The following is a 21,185-nucleotide window of genomic DNA, read 5'->3' on the forward strand; positions in this document are numbered from 1 at the left end:
TTACATGAAGGGATGAATTTTATTCTCCTACACGGTTGCTTAGCCATGAAGTCTTCTACACTTTGTTTCTGGGGTTAAATACTCATTTCACAATTGCTCAGCATGCTGTCCATTTAATAAAGGCAGGTATTCTCTGCTGCAGGCAAAGCAGGACATCTCCCTGCTGCCCTTGCTTAGAAGAATAGCACCTCCCAGAAAACAGTACCAACACACTGGTCATTAAAATCTTTTCAAGACTGCCCTCTGCATAAGGCAGACATGCTGTCCAGTGCTCTGGGGTTGTCCTAGTTTATCCTCAAACATCTTCCTCCAACATCTGGGAGTTAAGAGTCCTATAACACAAACTGAAAATCAGGGTGGATGTGTCCTGCTAAATACTATGCTCCAGTTTTAGTGGACACATACAAGCTAAGGAAAAAGCAGTAACTCACCTGAACTCATTCACCCAGATTTTATTCTTTAAGCTGCAGAGAGAAAAAAGAGTAGATATATAATACACGGAACCACAGGAGAGACAGACCTAACAGAACAGCAGGCTGGGGAAAAGAGTGCAATAGCTTCTCACATCTGATATAGCTCCCACCATTCCTCTTCATCCCTAGGCTTCTCCCATAATCCACCTATGAGGGTCAGCACACAGAATCACTAACAAAGCAGAAACATCACTTGAGCTGAGGATCAGGGCTGTCTAAGGACCTCAGGGAATTTGGGTCACTAAACTCACTGAAGAGTTCCAGCTGCTCAGGCTTATTTTCCTGATCTGTGCATCACCCATAGAGCAAGCAGTGTTTGTTGGGGAGGGAAGGGGGAGCATACCTTTTCCCAATGATTTGCGCATAGGTCTTCACCAGGTAGTCTGATATATTGCGGCCTGTCAGATTCTGGAGGATGTCAGCTGTGTCTTGCTCACGCTGGTGCCACCAGTGAAAACACAGATAAACGCTCATCAGAAAACACAGGTGCTGAGTGAAACAAATCTTGTGCAATGCTGCATGCAAGAATCACACCTAGCCACTCTGCTCCTCATGAGCGTTCCTCACAGCAGTACCACTGAGATCCCTCCTACCTGTGGGGGTGGCAGGCCCCCTGCACCAGGGGGGCACACAGGCAGCATCTTCTTGATCTTCTCACTGCTGCACTCACAAGATGGGGAAGGATTCTCCATGCTCCAGTTGCCTTTCAGGAAGATGTCCAGGACTGACTCTGGAACTGAAGCTGTGGCCCATTCCTTCTGCCCCACAGTGCAAGGAGTGTCTCTGTGTTTGGGAAGAGGCAAGAAAAAAGCAGTTTTTAAGACAAATACGATGGCCTTTGCTTACAAGGCATTTAAAGATCAAACTCCACAGTTCCCAGAAGAGACAGTGTGTTTCTTAAAGGAGCTTGACCTCACTGAGACAAACAGCTCAGAGCAACAGATCAGACTCTGCAGCTTTTAACAGATTTCACTGCCAAAGAAACTGAGGTTGGTCAACACTGAGTAGTGCCAGACACTCCCCTCTTCGCATTATAATTAAATTCTTTGTTTCAGTCAGTCCCAGCAGGCATGCTGTCCAGAGTTCAGTGAGCTGCTGGAGAATGCTCTTAGTCACATGGTTTAGTTTGAAGTAGTCCTCTGAGAAGCAGATAGTTGGACTCAACAATTCTTATGGGATTCTTCCAACTTTGCGATACCCTGTGATTTTAAGATCACAGCAGACAATCTTCTGGGTGACTTCTTGGATAATACTTCTGCCTTTGGAGCATCAAAACACTGCTCTTCCCCAAGGTAGCAGTGGGCAGCTTTTTCCCCAGGGCCCATTGGTGGACTAGCTCAGCTTTCATGCCCATTACAAAGGATGCGGCTTACTTTCCACGGCTGGACAATAAATCAGACACCTTGCCTCCCTCCCCATCATCCTGAACATGAGCTGCAGGTCTTCTGGACACACCATCCTGGACTCTTGATGTGTCTTGATACCTTTTCTACATTCACAGACTAGATCTTAGTGACTTGCGCAAGGCCATGCACCAAGTCAGGTGGCAGAGCTAGGAGACAACACAAATGCTGCCTGGCTCTGCATTCCTGCTGGTGCCTGTGGGGTGCTAACTCAGGTATCTATTGCAGCTGGAAAATAAGGATTATGGAGTGGGAATAACTACAGTCAACAACATGCAGCAACATAAATATGTCCTTTATCATGTTCAGGGCCAAACAGTAATTTGAGTCATTTGCTCTCTCCTTTCCATCTCTGTAAGCAAGGACTTGTACTCAAACCTCGCTTCCTCACCAGACTGAGGGCTGGCAACTTTTGAAAAAGGTTCTGAGCAGAAAAACTGAATGTAATTACAATTCTCTTGGCTTAAATCCTGCTCTGGCCATGTAATTACTATAATTTCCTGAAGTCAGCTAGAGCTACCAGGGATGTGCTTCCTGTTCCCAGACCAGAGTTCTACTTACGGGATGGAATGTCCCTGCATACAGCGTGTCCCAAATCCCGGCTTATCAAGAAGGGCATCCAAAAGCTTGTGAGTGCCTGCATCTTCTGGAGCATCGTTGCTATGGGAACAGCAGAAAAACACTATCAGTCAGTGTGGTAACAAGCACACAGCAAAAGAAGCAACAGCAAGGCCAAGAGCACAGTGAAAGGATGTGGGTGGGGATTTGCCCTTGATGAATGCTTGGCCTAAGAGCACACACACATTCCAAGTCTTTGTACACAGTATTAGGAGAGTCATAGCATCATTCAGAAAGGATATGGCCTTGCCTGTACTTGGACCTGGCATTTAAAGGTTGAAGAAGAAAACACCATGACTCTCTTTTTAAAATGTCTTTCTGAGATAAGCACAACACCCAAGGCAACCTGTTAAGGAACTCAGTAACTCAAGTTTGCAAAGAAGATAATTTATCAGCCACACAAAACATACCTAATAAAAGTGTACTGCTCATCATACATCCAGGGTTGTAATTCCAGGCTGGGATATTTCCCAAAAGGAGGAACAATCAGGCTGAACATGAGAGCAATACACACAAAGACAGCTGGCAGCACAATCTGAAATTGCAAGGAAAAAACAAGTCCTTTTTTTGAGAAAATGTTTCCAGAGGCATCAGAAGTTATGTATGAATCACTTATTGGATCAAAACTTTTTCAAAGTTTCTTAGGAATACTTTTGCTGTTTACACCAAAGCAGTTCTAGACACCAATGCAAGATCTGTCTTGGCATTCAGTCATGGAATTCACTTCAGATGCAGAAGATTTAGTTTGCAAATGCTGTTCTCAAGGGCAAAATTACATTCTGCGGTGCAAGAATACTGCAATTGCATGGTTTATCATGCAACTCCTTTCACTTGAACAGGGCCTCTTTCTGCCCACATGTGCAATGAAGGCTAATTTTGGTTATCTGCATTCCCTTGAGGTTTTTTAGCCCACCATCAACTCAGACTATAATACACAGTCCAGAGCTGTCCCTGCTGAGAGACTCTGCTCATGTTGGAGGCTCTCACCTGGGCAAAGAAGCCCTTCCGGCTTCTCTTGGCAATGAGCATCCTCTTCCACAACAGAGCCATGAACTGCTGCTGAGTGAGCTTCCAGCCTTTCATCTGGTAGGAGCCTTTCCCATCCATGCCACTGAGAAGGTCTGTCTCTCTGGATTCTGCTAGCAAGAAGAAATGACCCTCATTCAAAAGTTCAGAGATGCTCTTTGTGCTGAAGACATAAGGTGTGTCTGGAGTAGCCACTCTCACTCACCAAAAAAAAAAAAAAAGCACAGTCGAGAGCAATATCAAAAGAAATTTACATTAATGTATTTTCTCCCTTATCTCTGAGCTTTGAATGGGAGAATTGAGCTGGCTGTGCATCCCACACTGTCCACTATTCCTAAAGGCAAATACATTACCACTCCTTTGGCAGTCTCCGCCCTCAGATCTGCAGTAGTTATAATATGAAAGAGTATCCATAGGAAGAAAACAGGCTTGAATTCTAGCAATACCTGGATCTATGTCTGAGTCATTAGGATCAAATGCATCATCTTCTGTAAACGGACGAAGGCAGCTCTGTCTGTCTCCAAACACACGTCTGTTCCTTCTGGCTGGCAATGTACCATCTGAAAATAATGCAGTTATGGTTAGCTTCAGTTAATCTCCAGCTAGCCCCAGAAAAAACAAGGCAATATAATATTTATTTTACATGTCCTCCATTTGCAAACCAAAGAGTTGATCTGGAGTGACTTCAGTGCAGTTAATAGCAAACCAAGACTGTTATTCTGCAATGGATCATGTTTTACGCACCATACTTCGTGTGATGTCCCAGAAACTTCTTCTAGAGCACTTGACACTTTTTTTTTCCTCACAGGGGAACAGAAAGCTGCTCCCATTTTAAGAAAACTCTCTCTTACTACCTGAGAGTTATGTAGTCATGTGACTTTAAGTGCAATTTGCTGTTACGAGCGCTCAGTGCAGTGATCTGATCTCAGAGAAAGTAATTTGGACCCTACTGTGGTCTCATGTGTCAGGAGTTCTGCAGAGCACACAACAGTGTCAGCAACTAATTTGCAATATACTCAAACACTAGAAACTCTTCAGTATTACAAAATAAACATGCTACCCAGTCAATTGACCTTTACAGCACATAAAAGCATGAGTTAAATACACTAAACTCAGCTATAGCAGGTCATTAAAAATACTAGGATGTTACCGCTGAAGATGAATAGATCACATGGACACAGGTCGAGGTGTGGTGAAGAGAAGAGAAATTTTACTTTTCCCCCCAGGATTTATAGGCTCCTGACCACAGCCAGGGATTGGATGGTCATGATAACACTTTCTCACTGCACTGGCCATGAGAGATGCCCATCACAAGAGGTGTAACAGAAAGAATGTACACATATCTATGTTTATAGTTACTGTCCTGGGAAAGTCCTTAGAAAACCATGTGAGCAAGCTCAGAAGCTGAGTTTTCAGGGTGACACTAGGACAAAAGAGCTTCAGTTCAGTCTCAATCAGGGTCTGTCATACCTTGGCATATGTCACTTCTGTAGGAGACAACTATACCCACCTGAGGTTTCTGCATCCACACCACTATCATCAGCCACTTTCAGGAAGATCTGGAAAGGAATGGTAAGTGTGAGTGAAAATCAAAAGAGGAGAGATATTGTGCGTACTGCTTCAGAAGATGCCACGTGAGACTGGGGAGAGACCTGAGGATACTGAGTTTATCCTCTGCATGGAGATACAGACTTTGTGGCTTCTCTCCAGTTTCTGGGAACCAGACTGCTACCAGATGTTCCCCCTTTCCAGTATCAGTTCTCAGGTCATCTCAAACATGAGCTCTTTCCCGTATCTCAGAAACAGACCTAGTAACTAAACTTGGTGAATCTCGTATTTCCCCATGTCCAACAATGGTTTTCTTGCTTGAATAGGCACCTTCATGGAGCTTGACACATGGACTCTCCTAAACCAGAAAGAACCCGTTTTCAATTTTTCAAAGATAAAAACCAAGGTCTTCACAGCTGTGAAGGACCTAGATGGCAACTTCAGTAAGTGACAACACCACTGTTTCAGTTTCTCTTGTCATTCGTTAAAATAAACAAATGACAATTCCACAGAGATAATGTGCATGATACTTCTGTGATAAAAAAGAGTGACTTGGCAGCTGGAACACAGTCACATGGAAGAAATGCTGAAATAAAAAAATTCCTGACAAGGGCATATATCTAAACTGCTTACACAATGTATGCGTCCAATATGGAAATGTATGTTTTCACCTAAATACAACACAAAGCATCCCGAAAAATAACATAAACATTACAAGCCAAATCTGGAGCCAGCCTACACATGGTATCTCAGCAAGGTGCAGATGAGTACACAGGACCTGTCCATGCTTGTCTGTAACACATTTCAGTTTTTAATGCACACCTCTATGAGCACACACACAGGCAGAAGACAATCCATTTTGGGGAGGAACTCAAAGCTGCCTGTTCTGTCAAGTTTTACAGGAAGCAATAAGGCTTCATCGCATTCTTAATTCTGCCATGATTCATTTTACCTAGTTTAAGACAAACAGGAATCAGCAGCTCACTAACCTCCTCCAGAGTAGTTTCAGAGATGCCATAGCTGGAAATCCCAAGATCAGAAAGACGGTCATCAATTTCATGGAACAGCTCCACAAAAGCTCCCTCTTTAGCAGCTTTGTATGGCAAGACATAAGTTAATTCATGACCTATGTCCTCCACCAGTCTTGCCTCAGGAACATGTTTTGTAATGAGATTTGAAATTGCAGAGACATCTAGAAAAAAAACATATGTAAAAGATAGTTCTGTTCTGGTTACTGATTATTATGTGGAAAAAGCTCAGCCTTTAAAATCCTGCCAGAAGAAAGGGAGGACAAGTAGGACATCTCTAGAAAGAAGCTCATTTCCATGAAAAGTCTCATCTCTTTTTAATTTAACACAAGCCTGGACCAAAGCCAGACTATATTTTTTATGTGCAGAACTTGGGAGAGCTTGTACATGCTACTGGAAGATCTGCAAATCATTGATGTACAGCTCACCAACATTATCTACTGTTAACAGGCCAAGCAACTACATAATATTTGCTTATTAACTCTCAGGACAGGTTGAATTTAAAATGGCTCACTCAAGAAGAGCATTTCAATACTTAAAATACCATCACTGTGAATTTGATAATTGCCTCAAGACTGTAGCTATATTGGAGCAACAAGGTTAAGGCAGCTGTCCAAGGTGAGCTACAGAGCAATGTCAACTGGGATTCAATCTTAAATTATTTTCCAAGCCTCACCTATTGTCAGTGTGTCACTTTCATGGTCACTGCCAAGGCCAGCATCAGAGCTGCTCTGGGAGACACTGTCATCCTGGTCACAAAAGAGAAGACAAACATTATTTCCTGTTGTCTATTCAAAATGGGCTTACCAGATGCTACACTCCAAGTCAAACAGATGCTGAGATCACGGGTATATGAGTGTTCCAAAAGTGTACTTCACCTATTTGGTATCTCCCTGATCAGCTTGGGACCACAGACACTGAAGGAAACTATAACGGAGATGTATGTCCCATGCAACAGTTTAACTAGACATGGTCTGGCACAGTACCCACAGAACAGGTAACACTTCTTTCAAAGAATAAGGGATTTTCCTTTCAGACATTCTACCATGGAAAATCTTAGCTGCTGCTTCCAAAAAGCCTAAGATTTTATGAAGAAAGAATAAACATGAGCAGAAAAGTCGAGCTGTACCTTTTTCAGATAGGAAACTGTGCTGCTGCTGTTTCGGCAGGAGCTCAGAGAGGAATCCACATCCTTTTTGACCAGGGTCAAATAATAACCTGTTCCCAGCTGGTTCTTCAGGAAGAGAGAAGAGCCAACACAGCAGAGCTTGCCATGAGAAATGATGGCAATCCGGTCCCCCAGAATGTCTGCCTCATCCATGTGGTGTGTGGAGAGAATGATAGTGCGACCTGGAAGAGAGCAAGGAAGATAGGGGTGTAAGTCAAACAAAACTGTGTTGCCATGCCAGAGACACAATATATCTTGCCACGAAGCTGGATGGGGGAGTTGATGCTACAAGTTTGGCTCCTTTGAACAAGACTAAGAATATGGAGAAGATTCACAATTGCTATCATGGTGCTATAATTGCACTCTCCTCCACTGTCTGCTGACTCTTGTGCTCAGCAAAGGTAGGTTTAATTTCATGTCTGGAAGGCTGGCTGCATGGAGCAGAACTGAACATTGCTGAACACCAAGGGTGATTTTCTGACTTTACCTGCCCTCCCTTATAACTCAGTAAAAAAGTTTGTTCATGAATGCTGACATGAATAGGCGGAGGAAGGAATACAACTGAGAGATCTGAGCATCCTTGTCCTGCATTGTCTTTGTTCATTCCTTGGTGCAGGAAACAATAAATTTGCAAAGACAAATTGCTATTTTGAGAAAAGTCATGAATGAGATTGATTTTCTTTTGCCTTCCACAATGCATTTTTTAAGAGTAGAAAGAAAGATAACATACCTTGCCGATACTTCAGAAGCAGTTCCCATATTCCTCTGCGAGAATAAGGATCTACCCCAGCTGTAGGCTCATCCAGAATGACAACCTTGGAGCCACCGACAAATGCTAAGGCAACTGAGAGCTTCCTCTGCATGCCACCTGCCAGGCACAAGAAGAAAGAGGTGTTCAGGCTGATGCAGAGATGAGTGGAACAGCAATACTTGCAGTAAGGTGGACAATAAGCTCTCTGAAAGAAAGCAGACTAAGGAAAACAAGTACTGCTGCTGTTTCAGGCCTTCAGGGTCCCACTACTTTCTGGACACTAGATAATTAATCTGGGTTGTCTTTCCTCAGTGGAGTCTAACTCTCCTCCTACTGCAGGGAGCCACACCTTGCATGCCTTTCCTTAAGTGAATTACACTGTCTTAGCACCAGGGGTAGCAAATCATCAGCTTGGAGGCCTAAATATATCTGAGGACCTGGAACACAGGTCTCCAGAACTTGAGCTACAGAAATAATGAGACTCCTTTTCCACGGAAGTGTTCCAGAGGCAAAAGCAAGGAATTATATTGCATTCCTCAATACTAAAGTCAACCATGGTCACCTGCTCTCCCTCCCCAAAGTCAAATGTGCAGCCTGTACTGACACTTGAGTAAGACAAAGGTATCTCAGTCCCTCTCGTATCTGGTACAGACTGATACAGGAATTCAGCCCCTCCTGAGCAAAGGAGAAGGACACTCCAGGTCACCAACTGAAGGGGCAGAAGTCAGCATAAGGAATGCACATACGGCTCACAAACATCAAGAGACTTGGAGACTATGGTCCAAGCCACACTCACTTAAACTGATAAACCCCTAATATATTAGTAAGCTTTGGACAACACACAGCAAATGCATCTGAACTATGTCACAATGGAAACAAGTACAAAATACTCAGAGAAACTGTGTGACTTGTTATGGCCATTAGATAGTTTAAGACTGTGCAAGATTGTGATGCTTCTAAGATACGCAGATTAAGTACTTACTAAATAATTAACTTCCTTAAATGCTTAATTGTGTAGTAGTCTAGATATAATTGCAAGATCCCATCAAGGTCCATAACACAGCCTCTGCAAAAGCCAGTGGAGTGCTTCTGAGGCTGAGAAATGTAAAACATCTGAACCTACCAGAGAGCCTGCTTGTCCTAGCTTTCAGTTTGTGAGGCAAACCAACATCTGTTGCCATCTGCTCCATCTCTTCTTTCACCTTCTTCTCTGGCAGCCCTTTGAGCCGAGCATAGAACCAGATGTGTTCCTCCACAGTCAGCCTAGGGAACAAATGCAGCCTCAGGGCACAGCTCAATGCACCATGCTGGGATTAGTCCCTTTGATTAGCATTACTGCAGGCATTTCTGTTTGCTCAGAAAAACAATCTTTTAGGGCTTAGGTTTCAGGAAGGAGCCACAGACTGGGTGCACTCAGCCTGGGCCTGACTTCAGGGTGTGGCTCTATTCAGCACCCATGTAAATAATCCTTTTTTAAGGGTGCTTGACAGTACCACAAACAACCCAAATCACTAGGCACTGGGAAAACACTTGGCCTAGCTGAGTGGAGTAGATTATTAACAGACACAAAAGATGAAAGTATAAACTCTTGCTGATCAGTCCCAGGCACTTAGGAATGTGCTAATAAACAGAGTGTTCCTGTACCAATCCCACGCACCACCCTATTGTCTCACACCATGCACACACAGAAAAAGGCCTGTCAAAGCTCAAAGCTGTATCCTAGAGAACCCAAATTTCTGTTGGATAGCAGCAGCTCTGTGTCTCCCAGATGATACTCACAAGTCAAACAGCACATTGTGTTGTGGACATACACCCAGGTTCTGCCTGATGGTGCTAAGCTCAGAGCGGATATCTTTGCCCAGGATGAAGGCTGTACCTGAGGTTGGGGGGAACAAGCCAGTCAAAATGGACCTGAAAGAAAAATAGAACAGATCAGCAGGTTCTAGGAAACAGATCAGCCACTAGGAAATAGTGAGTGGCTGAATTAAGAGTGGATGGAACCCCTGGGAAAATCCCATATCAAGAAAGTAGCCTGAATAACATCTCACTAATGGATTTTAAATAAACCAAAGCAGAAATAAGCTCCAGGGGTGATCAAAGAACACTCATATTGCTGCTTGAATGAAGACTTTTTTTTTTCCTCTAAAAGCTTCCTGTTCTTTCAGTACCAACTTGCTTTCTTTCACTGTTAAGTCAGAATCACAAATGACATTACTACAAAATGCTGCCTACAGATTCATTTGACCCAGCCTCAACCTGAACCTCCTGTGGTTCCAGTCCCATGTACCTGTAAGGCAGCAGCAAAACTAGACTAAACCAGCAGAGGCACTCTGGCAGTGCACCATCTTGCACACTGCAGCTCTATGGCTACCTCTACTGTATGGATAGGAGCTGTAATATTCAGTCACTTCCCTACTGTCTTAAAGCATGATTTTTTTCTTACATGGTAGTGGTTTTCCCTGCTCCATTATGTCCCAGAAAGGAGGTGATCTGTCCTTCATAGAAGTTAAGTGTGAGACCATCTACAGCAACTTTCTTGCCATCACGGTAAACCTTGACCAGGTTCTGGATGGAAACACCAAGACTCAGATGCACTGGCTCTTCTTCTTTGCAGACTGGAAGAAAACACAACAAAGCAGAGAGACATGATAGGTTTTAACAAAAATTGCATGGGAGTTTTAATAGACATTACATTCCCCCAAGCCTGTGAAGAAATGATCTAGATGAAGAACTGTCCACATTTCTTTCTCACAGACTGGAATTTTCCACAAAAGTTGTCGTCTAGCTATTTTCTCTCTCCTGGGCTAATTTGGGAGCTGGAGATCTCCAGTGTTATCAGGGTCAGCAAAAATACAAGGCCTTCCCAACTCCATGAACCTAGAGTACCCAGCTGTATTCAGGTGGGCAAAGTACCTTAGGTTTATCTGGATGCACCCACCTGATCAGCTGTGATAGCAAAAGGGTAACAAATTTCACCTATCCATGCCAGTACTGCTCCTGCTGTCCTTGGACTCATTACAGAAAAAGGCAGACCTGAACACTCCACTTCAGAAAGGCTCTGTGTCTAGCACTTACCTTCTGAAGATCCCTTCTGGTCGGGATGGCGGTGCTGCCTGTCCTGTGGCTCCTCTCCAAACCAATAGGACTTTGTGAACGGAAAATACCAGGGTCTGGGAATCCCATACTGGCCTAAAAAGAAAAGCATTGCATGAGCCTGAGTGCATCGGTCCCTTTTATTAGCTTTCAAGACAAGAGTGGAAGTACTCCAACCCCAGTAAGTCTCCAGATGAGGCAGGACTATGAAATCTTTCTATATGAAGACACTGACAGACTCTGTGTAAGAGAAAACTAACTTCACTTTAGGGTTAAAAATCCTGTGCTGAAAGGTGCTAAGTAGTACATGTGGTACTGATACTCTTAACTTCTCCCTTGCAGCACAGTCTGTGAGCTTTAGAGGAGGCAACAAATGAAGTACAGCAAAGCTTCTGGGGTTAGATCAGCCATGGCCAAAATGGGATCATGCTTCTGGTACTGGGCAACACTCATTGCTAGCAACAAGCAACAACCTTGCTCTGTGGGTGGTATTGCCCCATGACCTTTATATAGCTTTGCTTAAAAATGGGCCAAATTTGCAGCTTAGTAAGTGAAAAGGGTGAAAGGATTTATTTAAAAGCCTTAAGACATGATTATCCCTCAGAAGCAGACCTCACCTGGGAAGACAGATTCAATGTACCAGGTCATGACTCCATACAGGAAGGTATCAAACAGCATCATGACAGCTGATGTGGTGATGCTAAAGCCATCTTCTTCCAATGGGCTCTCAAAGAAGTTGTCCCACTGAACACCAACTCCCTGCTCCTCAAACAGTGCAAAGTACTCGCAACCAAAACCAAAGGCTACTGGAGACAGCAGGCTCTGAAAATGGGAGGCATGAACAAGCACTGAGTTTTTTACATTTACCCTCCAACTAGTCATCTCAGTTGTAGCACAAGGTTAAGGGACATTGTCCATATGAAAAGTCAAATTTCCAAGAGCTGTCATTGTATTGGCAGATATGGAGCAGCAGATTTGGTCTATATTCCAAGAGGCCTGAAATCTCTACTGGACCTCCATCCAGAATTGCTTGTTTCTCTATTTACTTTTCCTTACTCTTTGGCTTTTCCTGCAAGGGCGCAGGTTGCTAACAGTCATCCTTCTCCAGACAGGTAAGAAGTGGTGTGCAGAGGAAAGGCAGGCAGTTCCTTCAGCCTGCATGTCTGGTGGTACAGTATCACAGCATACAGAGATCAAGGCAGCTTAGTCCAGCTGCATTACTTCTACTACCAAAGCCAATAAAACCCTCCCAGCAGCTTCTACCAGGCTGAGTAAACCTCTTTATCAAGCCCAACCCTGACAGACTCTTACACTGCAAATTAACCCCCCTTTGCCTCTTCCCCCCATGCAATAGTGCCCAGGAGAGTTTCATCAAGACTCACCGCAAAAATCTTGAGTGAGAAGCTGATGTGGTCCTGCCAGGCAACACACAGCACATAAGGCAGGTACAGTGTGAAGTAGACAATGCCCCCACAGGCAGCTGCCAGGTTGGCCCTGGAGAACACAGTGCTAATGAGAAAGCACTGGAGGATAGTCACAACACCGAAGATTGTGAGGAAAATGAACACCACGCTAGGATCGCTGTAAGGTAGCAGATTCCCCATCTGGCAGGAGAACAACAAGTGCATCAGGTTTTGAACAGGCTTTCCAAGGTACCTCTGTTATAGACAGCTCTGGAGAAGTGCTGCTCGGGGGACACAGCATGTGCAGCAATTTGCACAACAGCCTTCCCAGAAGTGAGGCAGTACAAGAGGCATCTTTTCAAGAGAACTGAATCTACAACATTCCCTCATGTTGTTTTAGGCCACACAGTCTTGTTCCAAAATCCAGTTCCCAAAAAGTGACTAGTCAACACACACCCACAAACTCCTCCCCAGTGTGTCAGTGCAGGCCACTGCTTAGCAAGCTCTAAAGCCTCTAGAGTCTGCTGCCACAGGCCAAACCAGGCAACTCACCTTCAGGATCAGCACCAGCAGTCCTGCACTCATCAGGAGAGGGACAAGGCTGCTAATGAACCAGCTTAACCAAAGGATGCCATTGTCAAGTCCCATAATCCTCATAGTTTCTTTCAGCCGGGCTTCCTTCTCATACACAATGCCCTTAATTATCACAGCCACTGAGTAGATCCAAGCTAGTGTCATGAAGAGAGGCATGGAGCGGCTCATGACACGCAGAAATCTGAGAAAATGAAGGAAAGGGGCCAGGAGAACTGAGTGAGATAGAACACTGCAACTTCAGATACCACTTCAAGGGCTATCAGAGCAAGGTGGCGGCTGAAGTGTCACCGCACAAAGCAGCTGATGTGCAAAGCCTGACACAGGATCCGTGTCTCACCGTGAGGCGAGGCAGATGGGTTTAGAGCACATTGCTAGTTAGGAGTGGGAGCTGGAGCTGCAACTGTCACTCAGTGGAAGTGCGGGGCAAAAGGCTGCCTTGCGTGGGGACTGCTCTCAGTTGCCTCCTTTCCCCTCTGCTGTGCCTGTCTGTCTGCTTTTTTTCCTCAGTGCTATATTTGCTTGCATCAGATGTGGGGATGTGGTCACACCTCAGGAAGGTACTTTGTATGTTCAACTCCAGTACTCACAGTCCCTCTCCTGGGTAGGACTCTGTAAGTTATTACCTATTATAAATCCTCCATGTGAGTGCCCTAATTCTAGGGTTTAGAAACACTGTGGAGGTTGCCTCCTCGCTCCTCACATAAACCATGCCTGAGGAATGACAAAAGCCCATGCCTCCCAAGCTCCTTCTCCTGGGAGCTTTTGAAGCAGCCTGCATACATACATGTCATCCACGTAACATGGGTAGGGCATCTGCTGCACATAAACTCCTGTCTTCTTCTCCGTGCCTGTCTGAACCCTGATGATGGCTTGCTCTACCACATCCTGCAGATAGACAAAGCCTCCCCAGACATAGCGCATGTCCTCGAAGGGGTCAGCACGGGGACCAGGATCCCAGTACCTGCACCAAGGGAACAAGACCTTTCCATTAAAAATCCTCCTCACCCCATCCTTGGTAAGCAATTGATCATAAGAATGTCAGGGCTCACCCATCCTTGATCTTGTTGGTCCTTTCCACATTATCAATGTCCATGCGTATCTTGTATTTCACATGTTGAGGAAGGTCTGTGCTGTCAGGAGCTATTTCAGTGAAGACTATGCCAGCCCAGAACCTCCTTTCATCTAGAAGCTCCAAGGACTTGTTAATGAGCCGGACTTCTGTGGGCACAGGCTCCAGTTTGTCCAAGTTGACACACTAGACAGGGACAGAATTGGAAATATTTATGGGATACACTGACAAATAATAATGTACTTTGTTTAGTTGTGGGGCGGAGGGAAAGAACACTCCAATGGTAATGTCACACCCAAGAAAATGACAGCAGCATCAGACTCTTTTGCAGTGGTTTGTTGTAGCCCAGCAAGTTGCAAGACTTGTCATTGCTTGACAGTCACCTACCAGTCAAATATATATCACTTAGAAATACCCCCAAAAGTAATTTTCTGTACAGGAGGTTAGACAGCACTGCAGTATTACCTACAGGATCTCATTCAAGTATGGATTTCCACATATAGTCTTATTCTATCTGTTATCAATAAATCAAGTCTGATTCAAAGCTTCTAGACATCAGTGGAGAGACCTAAGGCTTTGGACCAGGCCCTTAACAAGCCATGGCCTGTTTCTGTTTGCACTCATCTCCCAAGCTGATGAAGCAAAAAGTACAACTCACTTTGCTACCTCAGTTTAAAGCAGCTGCTAAGCTTCACCACAGTCCCCAGCTAAACCCCAGACTGAAGTATGAGCTGCTACGCTGCTGGAGACAGTAGCAGCTTTCAGTCACCCAGTAACAGAAGGGCAGGAAACCACACACAGTGATGGAAGCAAGAACTTCAAAAACAAGGCCTAAGTTTAGGTTCCTGCATCTATACTGGCATCCGAACAACTGATAATTTTCTCACATGCTACTCAGCTCTATTAATGCCTGATTGTATCCAGAAAATGGATGGAGGAACACCTATCTTCCCTTTCCAGAACACCCAACTGCATGAGTGGAGATCAAGCAGCTGCCCTCCCCCAGCACCTTGCCCACACTAACAGGATCTCACCTCCATGAAGCGGGAGATGGTTTGGATAGCCCGGTCTGTCTCATTGAAGGCATCCACCCAGGTGTACACAGAGGCATTTTCTGTCTCAAATTCCTCTGGGCTGTTTGACAGGAAACGGGCAACATCCTCCACTGTCCAGTTGGAAGCCGGCAAGTGCAGGTCCCAGAGGGCTTTGCCTTTCAGCAACGTCTGCAAGTAATTTGTTTCCAAAGAAGTAAAAGAAGTCGTGAGAAGTAACATTAGATTCCTCTCTCATAATGAAAAAAAGCACTACACAGAAACAGCTGTTAAAAAGGTGCAGGTAAAGGCCCTTTGTCATACTGAGAGGATCAGCACAGTGGCATCCTTCCCCTCACCTTCCCTTTGAGAAGGATGTGCCTCCCTCGGCACAGCTACACCATTTCGGAGTGCTTTGCAGGATGGCTGGCTGCCTCCATGTCCTGCCACCCCTCTCCCAAGGAGAGGGCAGCAGAGAGCCATGCACAGCTCTGCACCCCACACATGCAAACCAGGGAAGAGGGAGATGCTTGCTCAGCAGAAATGCATTTGGCCAATACTGGTTGCCTAGCTCTGCTCACTTCTCCCAGAAAAATCTCTCCTCCTGGCTGGGATGGAAAGCGACTGAGGCATGGCTGAAGGCTCAATAGTCACTGTTGTGAGCAGAAACACCAGCACCAGAGGCCAAGTGATTTTCGTGTTTTGTTTTTGTGCCACCAGGGCTGGCTGAAGCTGTCCTGTACAGCCATGATGTCCTGCCTTTTTCCTCCTGTCTGGGACAGTGCTTTCTTCACCCAGTTTAACTGGTAGCTTTTTGAGGACAGGCTACTGTATGCACAGTGCCTAGCACTAATGCTCTGAAGTAGAAACCAGTCCACTGGGCAGACACTGTAAGGCCAGGCAGGAAGGGAACAGTAATTGCAAAGGATACAGTTGAACTGAAGTCAGGAAGATAAAAAGAAAAACCTGCACAAGATAGAAAATGGCAAGAATCCTTAAGATTAAGAACAAGAAGTGGTTTTTTTGCCACAACAAAAATGAAAGAGAGGTGAAGACCTTCTCCATACTCTGCTGTTACCAGAAAACCAGAAAGTAGTAGGTCACACAGTTACAAAAACAGCTTTGCAAACTGGAAAAACAGAACAGACCAAGCCAGCAAAGGAAAACATACAAAAAGGAAATCCAAGCAAACAGGAATTGGATGTGCAGTGCTCTCTTCTCATTTGGTCTCCAAGGTTAACTTCTGCCACCATGCCTTGAGGGAAATGGCTCAACTTCATCTTGTTCGAGTCCAACATTAAAGCTCCTTAAACCCAGGGACACACATCACCCCTCCTGAAGTTCACAGGCACATTAGCATCAAGCTAGAAGGGGCAGGGATGGGCAAGCAAGGCACTTTCCTCTCCCTCAGCAGGAAGAAATATACCAAACAGATTGTACAACCCAGCAAGCTGAGAGGTGATGGCTGGTCAACCCAGAAGCATGGCAACTGAAGGGGATGCTGTCTGGGAGCTGCCAAGGCACTGACAATGAAGTACTCCTGCTTGTGTGAATGTCAACAGGTGACAACAAAGGGACCCCTGTTACTATACCGGTACAGAGAAGACCAGATTGCTGGGAAGATCAATAATTAGCTACCAGAGGCAACAGGGTGAACAAGCAACATAAAATAAAAAAAAACCCATAAAAGCCCAAGGCTCAGAAAAAATGAAAAAAAAAAAATTTTTTTTAATTTTACATTATATATATACATATATAGGAGGAACATTCACTTATCAGAGGACATCACTGCAAATCAATGTTTTGGACCTCAACTTTCTGCCTGAACTTTGCAACAATCTGTTCAACTGTCTCTGATGCTTCAGTAGGTCATGTTGATGGAGAAGTACCACAGGGCATGTCACAGATTATTCAGCAGAGCATTACACTGGGGTAAAAAAAGGAATGAATTTCAAGGTTTATAAGACCTGGGGAGGCCTCTGCATACAAGAAGGTGCACTGTGATATCCAACCAACTGTGTTGCAGAGGCAGCTGAAAAAACTACTCTATAGTGGTCCCTCTGTTTCTTGATGCCAGTTTTACATCACTGTGCTTCCAAAGACATCAGCACAGGGTGCAAAGATCCACCCCTCAGAGCTACACCTGAGGAACCATGGTGAAGTGCTCATGACACATTAGGGCAACACTATGGACAAAACAATACATTTTCCAGTAGAGGCAGATTAGAACTGAGTGTTAAATGTGCACTGCTCCTGTTTGCAGGAGACTTTTACATGAAGGAAGGAATGCCAAGCATAATACAAGATCAGTACAATCAAGATCTCTTTCAAGAAGAGGTCCCATCCATAATATTTATCTGCCCAATTCAGCACCATCTAAAATAAATATTTCATCACTTATTACAAAAAACAACAGTGGTGGTTCTGGCAAGGACAGCATACTGACCCGAATGAGATCCATTTCCTGACTACTTTCCATAAATGTCCAAATTTTTGGGCTTATCTCCTCCCACATTCCCCCGAGGTCACGAAACACACCCAGCTCCTGGAATGTCCTGTTCACCTGTCACAAAGAGAAGAGGAAGGTTATTTCCAAAAGCTGGCAGAGACCCATCATAGGCAGAGAGGGTGCATTGAGCCTTCAACAGTAAGTACATGGGAGGTGAGAGATTAGAGAGGCTGTGCTTTTGCAGGCAATCCTTTCTAGGCTTGTGTTTGGGTCCAGTTTAACTACGAGAGGATCAGTTGCACAGTCAGAGGACATAGCTAATGCTATATTATCAGAGAACAGGGGTAGAGTTACCTCAGACATGACCTTCCTTACAGCTGGTGTATCTGGAGTGTACAAGATCTTCCCAATGAGCAAGGGTTTCAATGCCCTCCAGATAATCCTGGAAAGCGGGCTAGACTCCAGGTTCTTCATGAGCTCATTGCAGTAGGGTGCTGAGGAAGAGTGCAAAGGTGAGTAGCTGAATAGCACAGTGACAACTGCAGAAGGCATAGAGCTTCAAGAACAATCAAAGCTGAAAGCAAAGCATTTTTCAGACACAAACCCCCTCCTTTACCACAAAGCCCCACAAAAAAACCCTTTTAGCCCAAGCCTGCACTGTCTGCCCAGTGAACAAGGAGCAACCAGGTAGCCTACAATACTAAGAGCCACAGCACTAGTTCTGCAACACTCCCACAGCTCCAGTGCATGGCACAAACAAAATTTGTCTAGAAAAGGTCAGATTTCCAGAGGCTGCACATGACTGTGCGCCCTCTCTCATTAAAGTAGGTCCACTGCACAGCTTTCTGTGGACTCTACAGAAGGTCCTTGGGAGACTCTGAAAGTTGATAACTTATTGGCATTAAGGGCATATGCAGGACAGTACGTACATGCCTTTCTAAAACAACAGTGAATATGTCCCTCAGGACTACCTGCTTTCATCTGGAAGTCTGGAAAACGCTAGTGATGACAATCATGAAGTAGATGTGACCTCAGACCATGCCATTGTTACACTTACTTGTGGAGTTATCATAGAAGTTAATCACATCATCTTCAGTGCTGTTCCCTCCAAACAGTGCTTTGTAATTGTTATCCTCATACCAGTTGAGGGATTTAATTTTGAGCCCTCCACCTTCAGGATGGCCGCACACGATGCGTGACACAGCCTGATAGATCTGCGTAGAGGAGTTTGAGGCATTCACATTGGTCAGGAACATCACCTCTTGCCTCATGTCACTCCAGCTCTTCATACTCAGCAGCTGGAGGGGAAGGGCAGAGAAAAGAATGGAAGGAAGCATCACACAGAATTAGTAAAAGGAAAAGTTTTTTACATGCACCTTCAAGCCACAGAACAGATTTTTTAACAGATGAGAATCCCCTTGAACACAACATCACAGGTAAGAACCAGGGCAAACATTTCCCCACCACCACAATAGGAGACTGTAGAGGGAAGTCTCTTCTGTGCAAGTACTTGGAATATATCCTTGCCAAGTTCTTTACTCTTGAGTATTCTCTTCCAGTCCTGTGGGTGGGTCCTGGCCTCCCTGCCCTCTAACATGGAAGCTGCTTATCCTCCTGGTTGCACAATGGATTACATTCCAGTGGAGTACCTTCAGAAGGACAGGTGGGGTGGGGTACTTGGAATCAGAATAGGAATTAAAGGAATAACATCAAGTGACTGCAGCTCATGGGTCACAAACTGGATGAGACACAGGCCACAGCAATGTCGCCTGGCACAATTCCACCAAGCCTCCACAGTGATTTACACCAGGCAGCCAGTTTGACCTCCCAGATTGGCATCACTTATCCCTGCCCCAGAAACTCCTTGCCCCACTGTCAACAGCATTCCCAGGAAATCCTTGGAAACAAGCCCTGCTGCAGACAGGAGCCTGAATCACAGCATAAATTTTGCATGCAGCCAGTTACAACAAGGAGCCTTCTCCTGGCCAGCTGACCTGACACCAGGCCTGAGGTGACAACATACAACCAGCCAGAACTATTAGTACCTCTAGACTCATTTGAGTGGCATAACCTAGACAATACACCTGCAACATGTCGCAAACAAAAACGCCCTGCCCTCAGCCTGAGATACTCACTACATTAATGTTGCCATACTCAGGCATGGCCAAGATCACCACAACAGGAAAAGCAACCCACCTGCATGAGCACTGTTTGCATGCTACACTGCATGGTTGCTTTGAGAGCCCCTTTCTTGAGATGTCAGAACATCACCTCTTTGATGGTGACAGTAAGCAGGTGTTATGAAGGAATAAGACAAAGGCAAGAATCTGAGATACTTCCTCTAAGTAACCAGCCAACTTCCATTTATTTTCAGCTCAGGGAATTTCTATTTCCTAACCCTCAATTAATTTGTCCTACGGTAAACTCCTAGAATTTATAACATCTGCAAATATTTAACATCCAACATCACAGGAAAGAACCTCTTCTCTCTCCTTATCTGGCTATGGTTAGCTCCATTTGGTGCCATGTGGTTTTGTTTTTTGTTTTTACTGCAAGAGACAGTGAACATTCAATCCCTACCTCTTCTTCATGCCACTTCTTGCCGCTCAACTCTATAGGTCTTTGTCATATCCCAAACTCATCTCTTCTGCAAGCTGAACAGTCTCAGCCTATTCCCTTGTTCCTTTTGTGAAAGCCATTATACTTCTATATGTCCTAACTGGCCTTCTCAACTTTATTCCAGTTCTGCTATCCCTTTTCAGAGAACAAGAGCTTAGATCTCTGTTCCGTATCAAAGGGTTTTGTATAGTATCAGCTGATTCTCTATCCCTTTTTTAAGGGTTTTCTAGAATTTTATCTAATTTCTTGACTTGGATGGTTACATTAACTTGGATGTTCTTACTGTGTTGTCCAGAACAGACATATGCACTAAACAGGGCAAGCAGCTGCTGAGACACCTATTTGTAACTTCTCATCAACTGCGTCTCAGAACATTAGATGCTGTGCTCCAACTGTCCTGTTTTCAGAGACAATAACAGAGTCAAGACCATCTGCCACTTTTGCTCACTTTGCACTGGTCTGTCACTTTTGTGACAGATAACCAAAGACTAAGACAGCTGGTAAAGCCAGCCAGCAACAATGCTGAAAGCAGCTGTGTGCTGGAACAATTCAGTCCAAGTTAACCCAAGGAAAGCACACTCAAAACTCTTTGGCCTTACCATGGGAGGTAAACCTGACCCTTTGTGTGACCCATCTGTAGCACTGTGCATGTTTTAGATGTGCCAACATCTGGAGAAAAATTCTGGATGCTAAGCAACAGCTACTACATGTCTCCTACAGAAGGAGCCTCTATTTTCTGATGCCTAAAAGCATATGACACACTGATATAATGGAAGACAGCTGTGAGAACAGCAAAAGCCTGAGTGCAAAATGTCCAGCTTGACTGATTCAAGTGTACTTTCATTTCCTCGCTACTCACCGCTGCCTTTGCCTGCAGCCTGGTGCCACTCAATATGGCTCCACAGGTTCAGG

The 21,185-nt window shown here is 44.7% G+C and overlaps 1 protein-coding gene across 4 annotated transcripts in view; it reads right to left on the bottom strand.

The window, feature by feature from the left end:
• ABCA1 (ATP binding cassette subfamily A member 1) overlaps positions 1–21,185 on the bottom strand; it is an 89,332-nt gene that overhangs the window by 10,021 nt on the left and 58,126 nt on the right. For 3 of the 4 annotated variants that reach the window (XM_058828229.1, XM_058828227.1, XM_058828228.1), the window contains 25 exons: positions 18,712–18,952; positions 18,009–18,148; positions 17,652–17,768; positions 15,209–15,397; positions 14,155–14,360; positions 13,890–14,066; positions 13,064–13,286; positions 12,491–12,712; positions 11,726–11,930; positions 11,091–11,204; positions 10,459–10,630; positions 9,795–9,926; positions 9,139–9,278; positions 7,995–8,132; positions 7,226–7,446; positions 6,773–6,845; positions 6,058–6,260; positions 5,031–5,079; positions 3,967–4,080; positions 3,482–3,633; positions 2,905–3,029; positions 2,438–2,536; positions 1,067–1,256; positions 817–911; positions 432–464 (listed from right to left, as the gene is read on the bottom strand). In XM_058828229.1, the coding sequence (XP_058684212.1) occupies positions 432–464; positions 817–911; positions 1,067–1,256; positions 2,438–2,536; positions 2,905–3,029; positions 3,482–3,633; positions 3,967–4,080; positions 5,031–5,079; positions 6,058–6,260; positions 6,773–6,845; positions 7,226–7,446; positions 7,995–8,132; positions 9,139–9,278; positions 9,795–9,926; positions 10,459–10,630; positions 11,091–11,204; positions 11,726–11,930; positions 12,491–12,712; positions 13,064–13,286; positions 13,890–14,066; positions 14,155–14,360; positions 15,209–15,397; positions 17,652–17,768; positions 18,009–18,148; positions 18,712–18,952 (3,770 nt within the window). The remainder of the gene's footprint in view (positions 1–431; positions 465–816; positions 912–1,066; positions 1,257–2,437; positions 2,537–2,904; positions 3,030–3,481; positions 3,634–3,966; positions 4,081–5,030; positions 5,080–6,057; positions 6,261–6,772; positions 6,846–7,225; positions 7,447–7,994; positions 8,133–9,138; positions 9,279–9,794; positions 9,927–10,458; positions 10,631–11,090; positions 11,205–11,725; positions 11,931–12,490; positions 12,713–13,063; positions 13,287–13,889; positions 14,067–14,154; positions 14,361–15,208; positions 15,398–17,651; positions 17,769–18,008; positions 18,149–18,711; positions 18,953–21,185) is intronic. The other variant, XM_058828230.1, reaches the window with a different exon arrangement.

Source organism: Poecile atricapillus, chromosome Z (genome assembly GCF_030490865.1).
Source record: "Poecile atricapillus isolate bPoeAtr1 chromosome Z, bPoeAtr1.hap1, whole genome shotgun sequence".
NCBI classification, from domain to species: Eukaryota; Metazoa; Chordata; class Aves; order Passeriformes; family Paridae; genus Poecile; species Poecile atricapillus.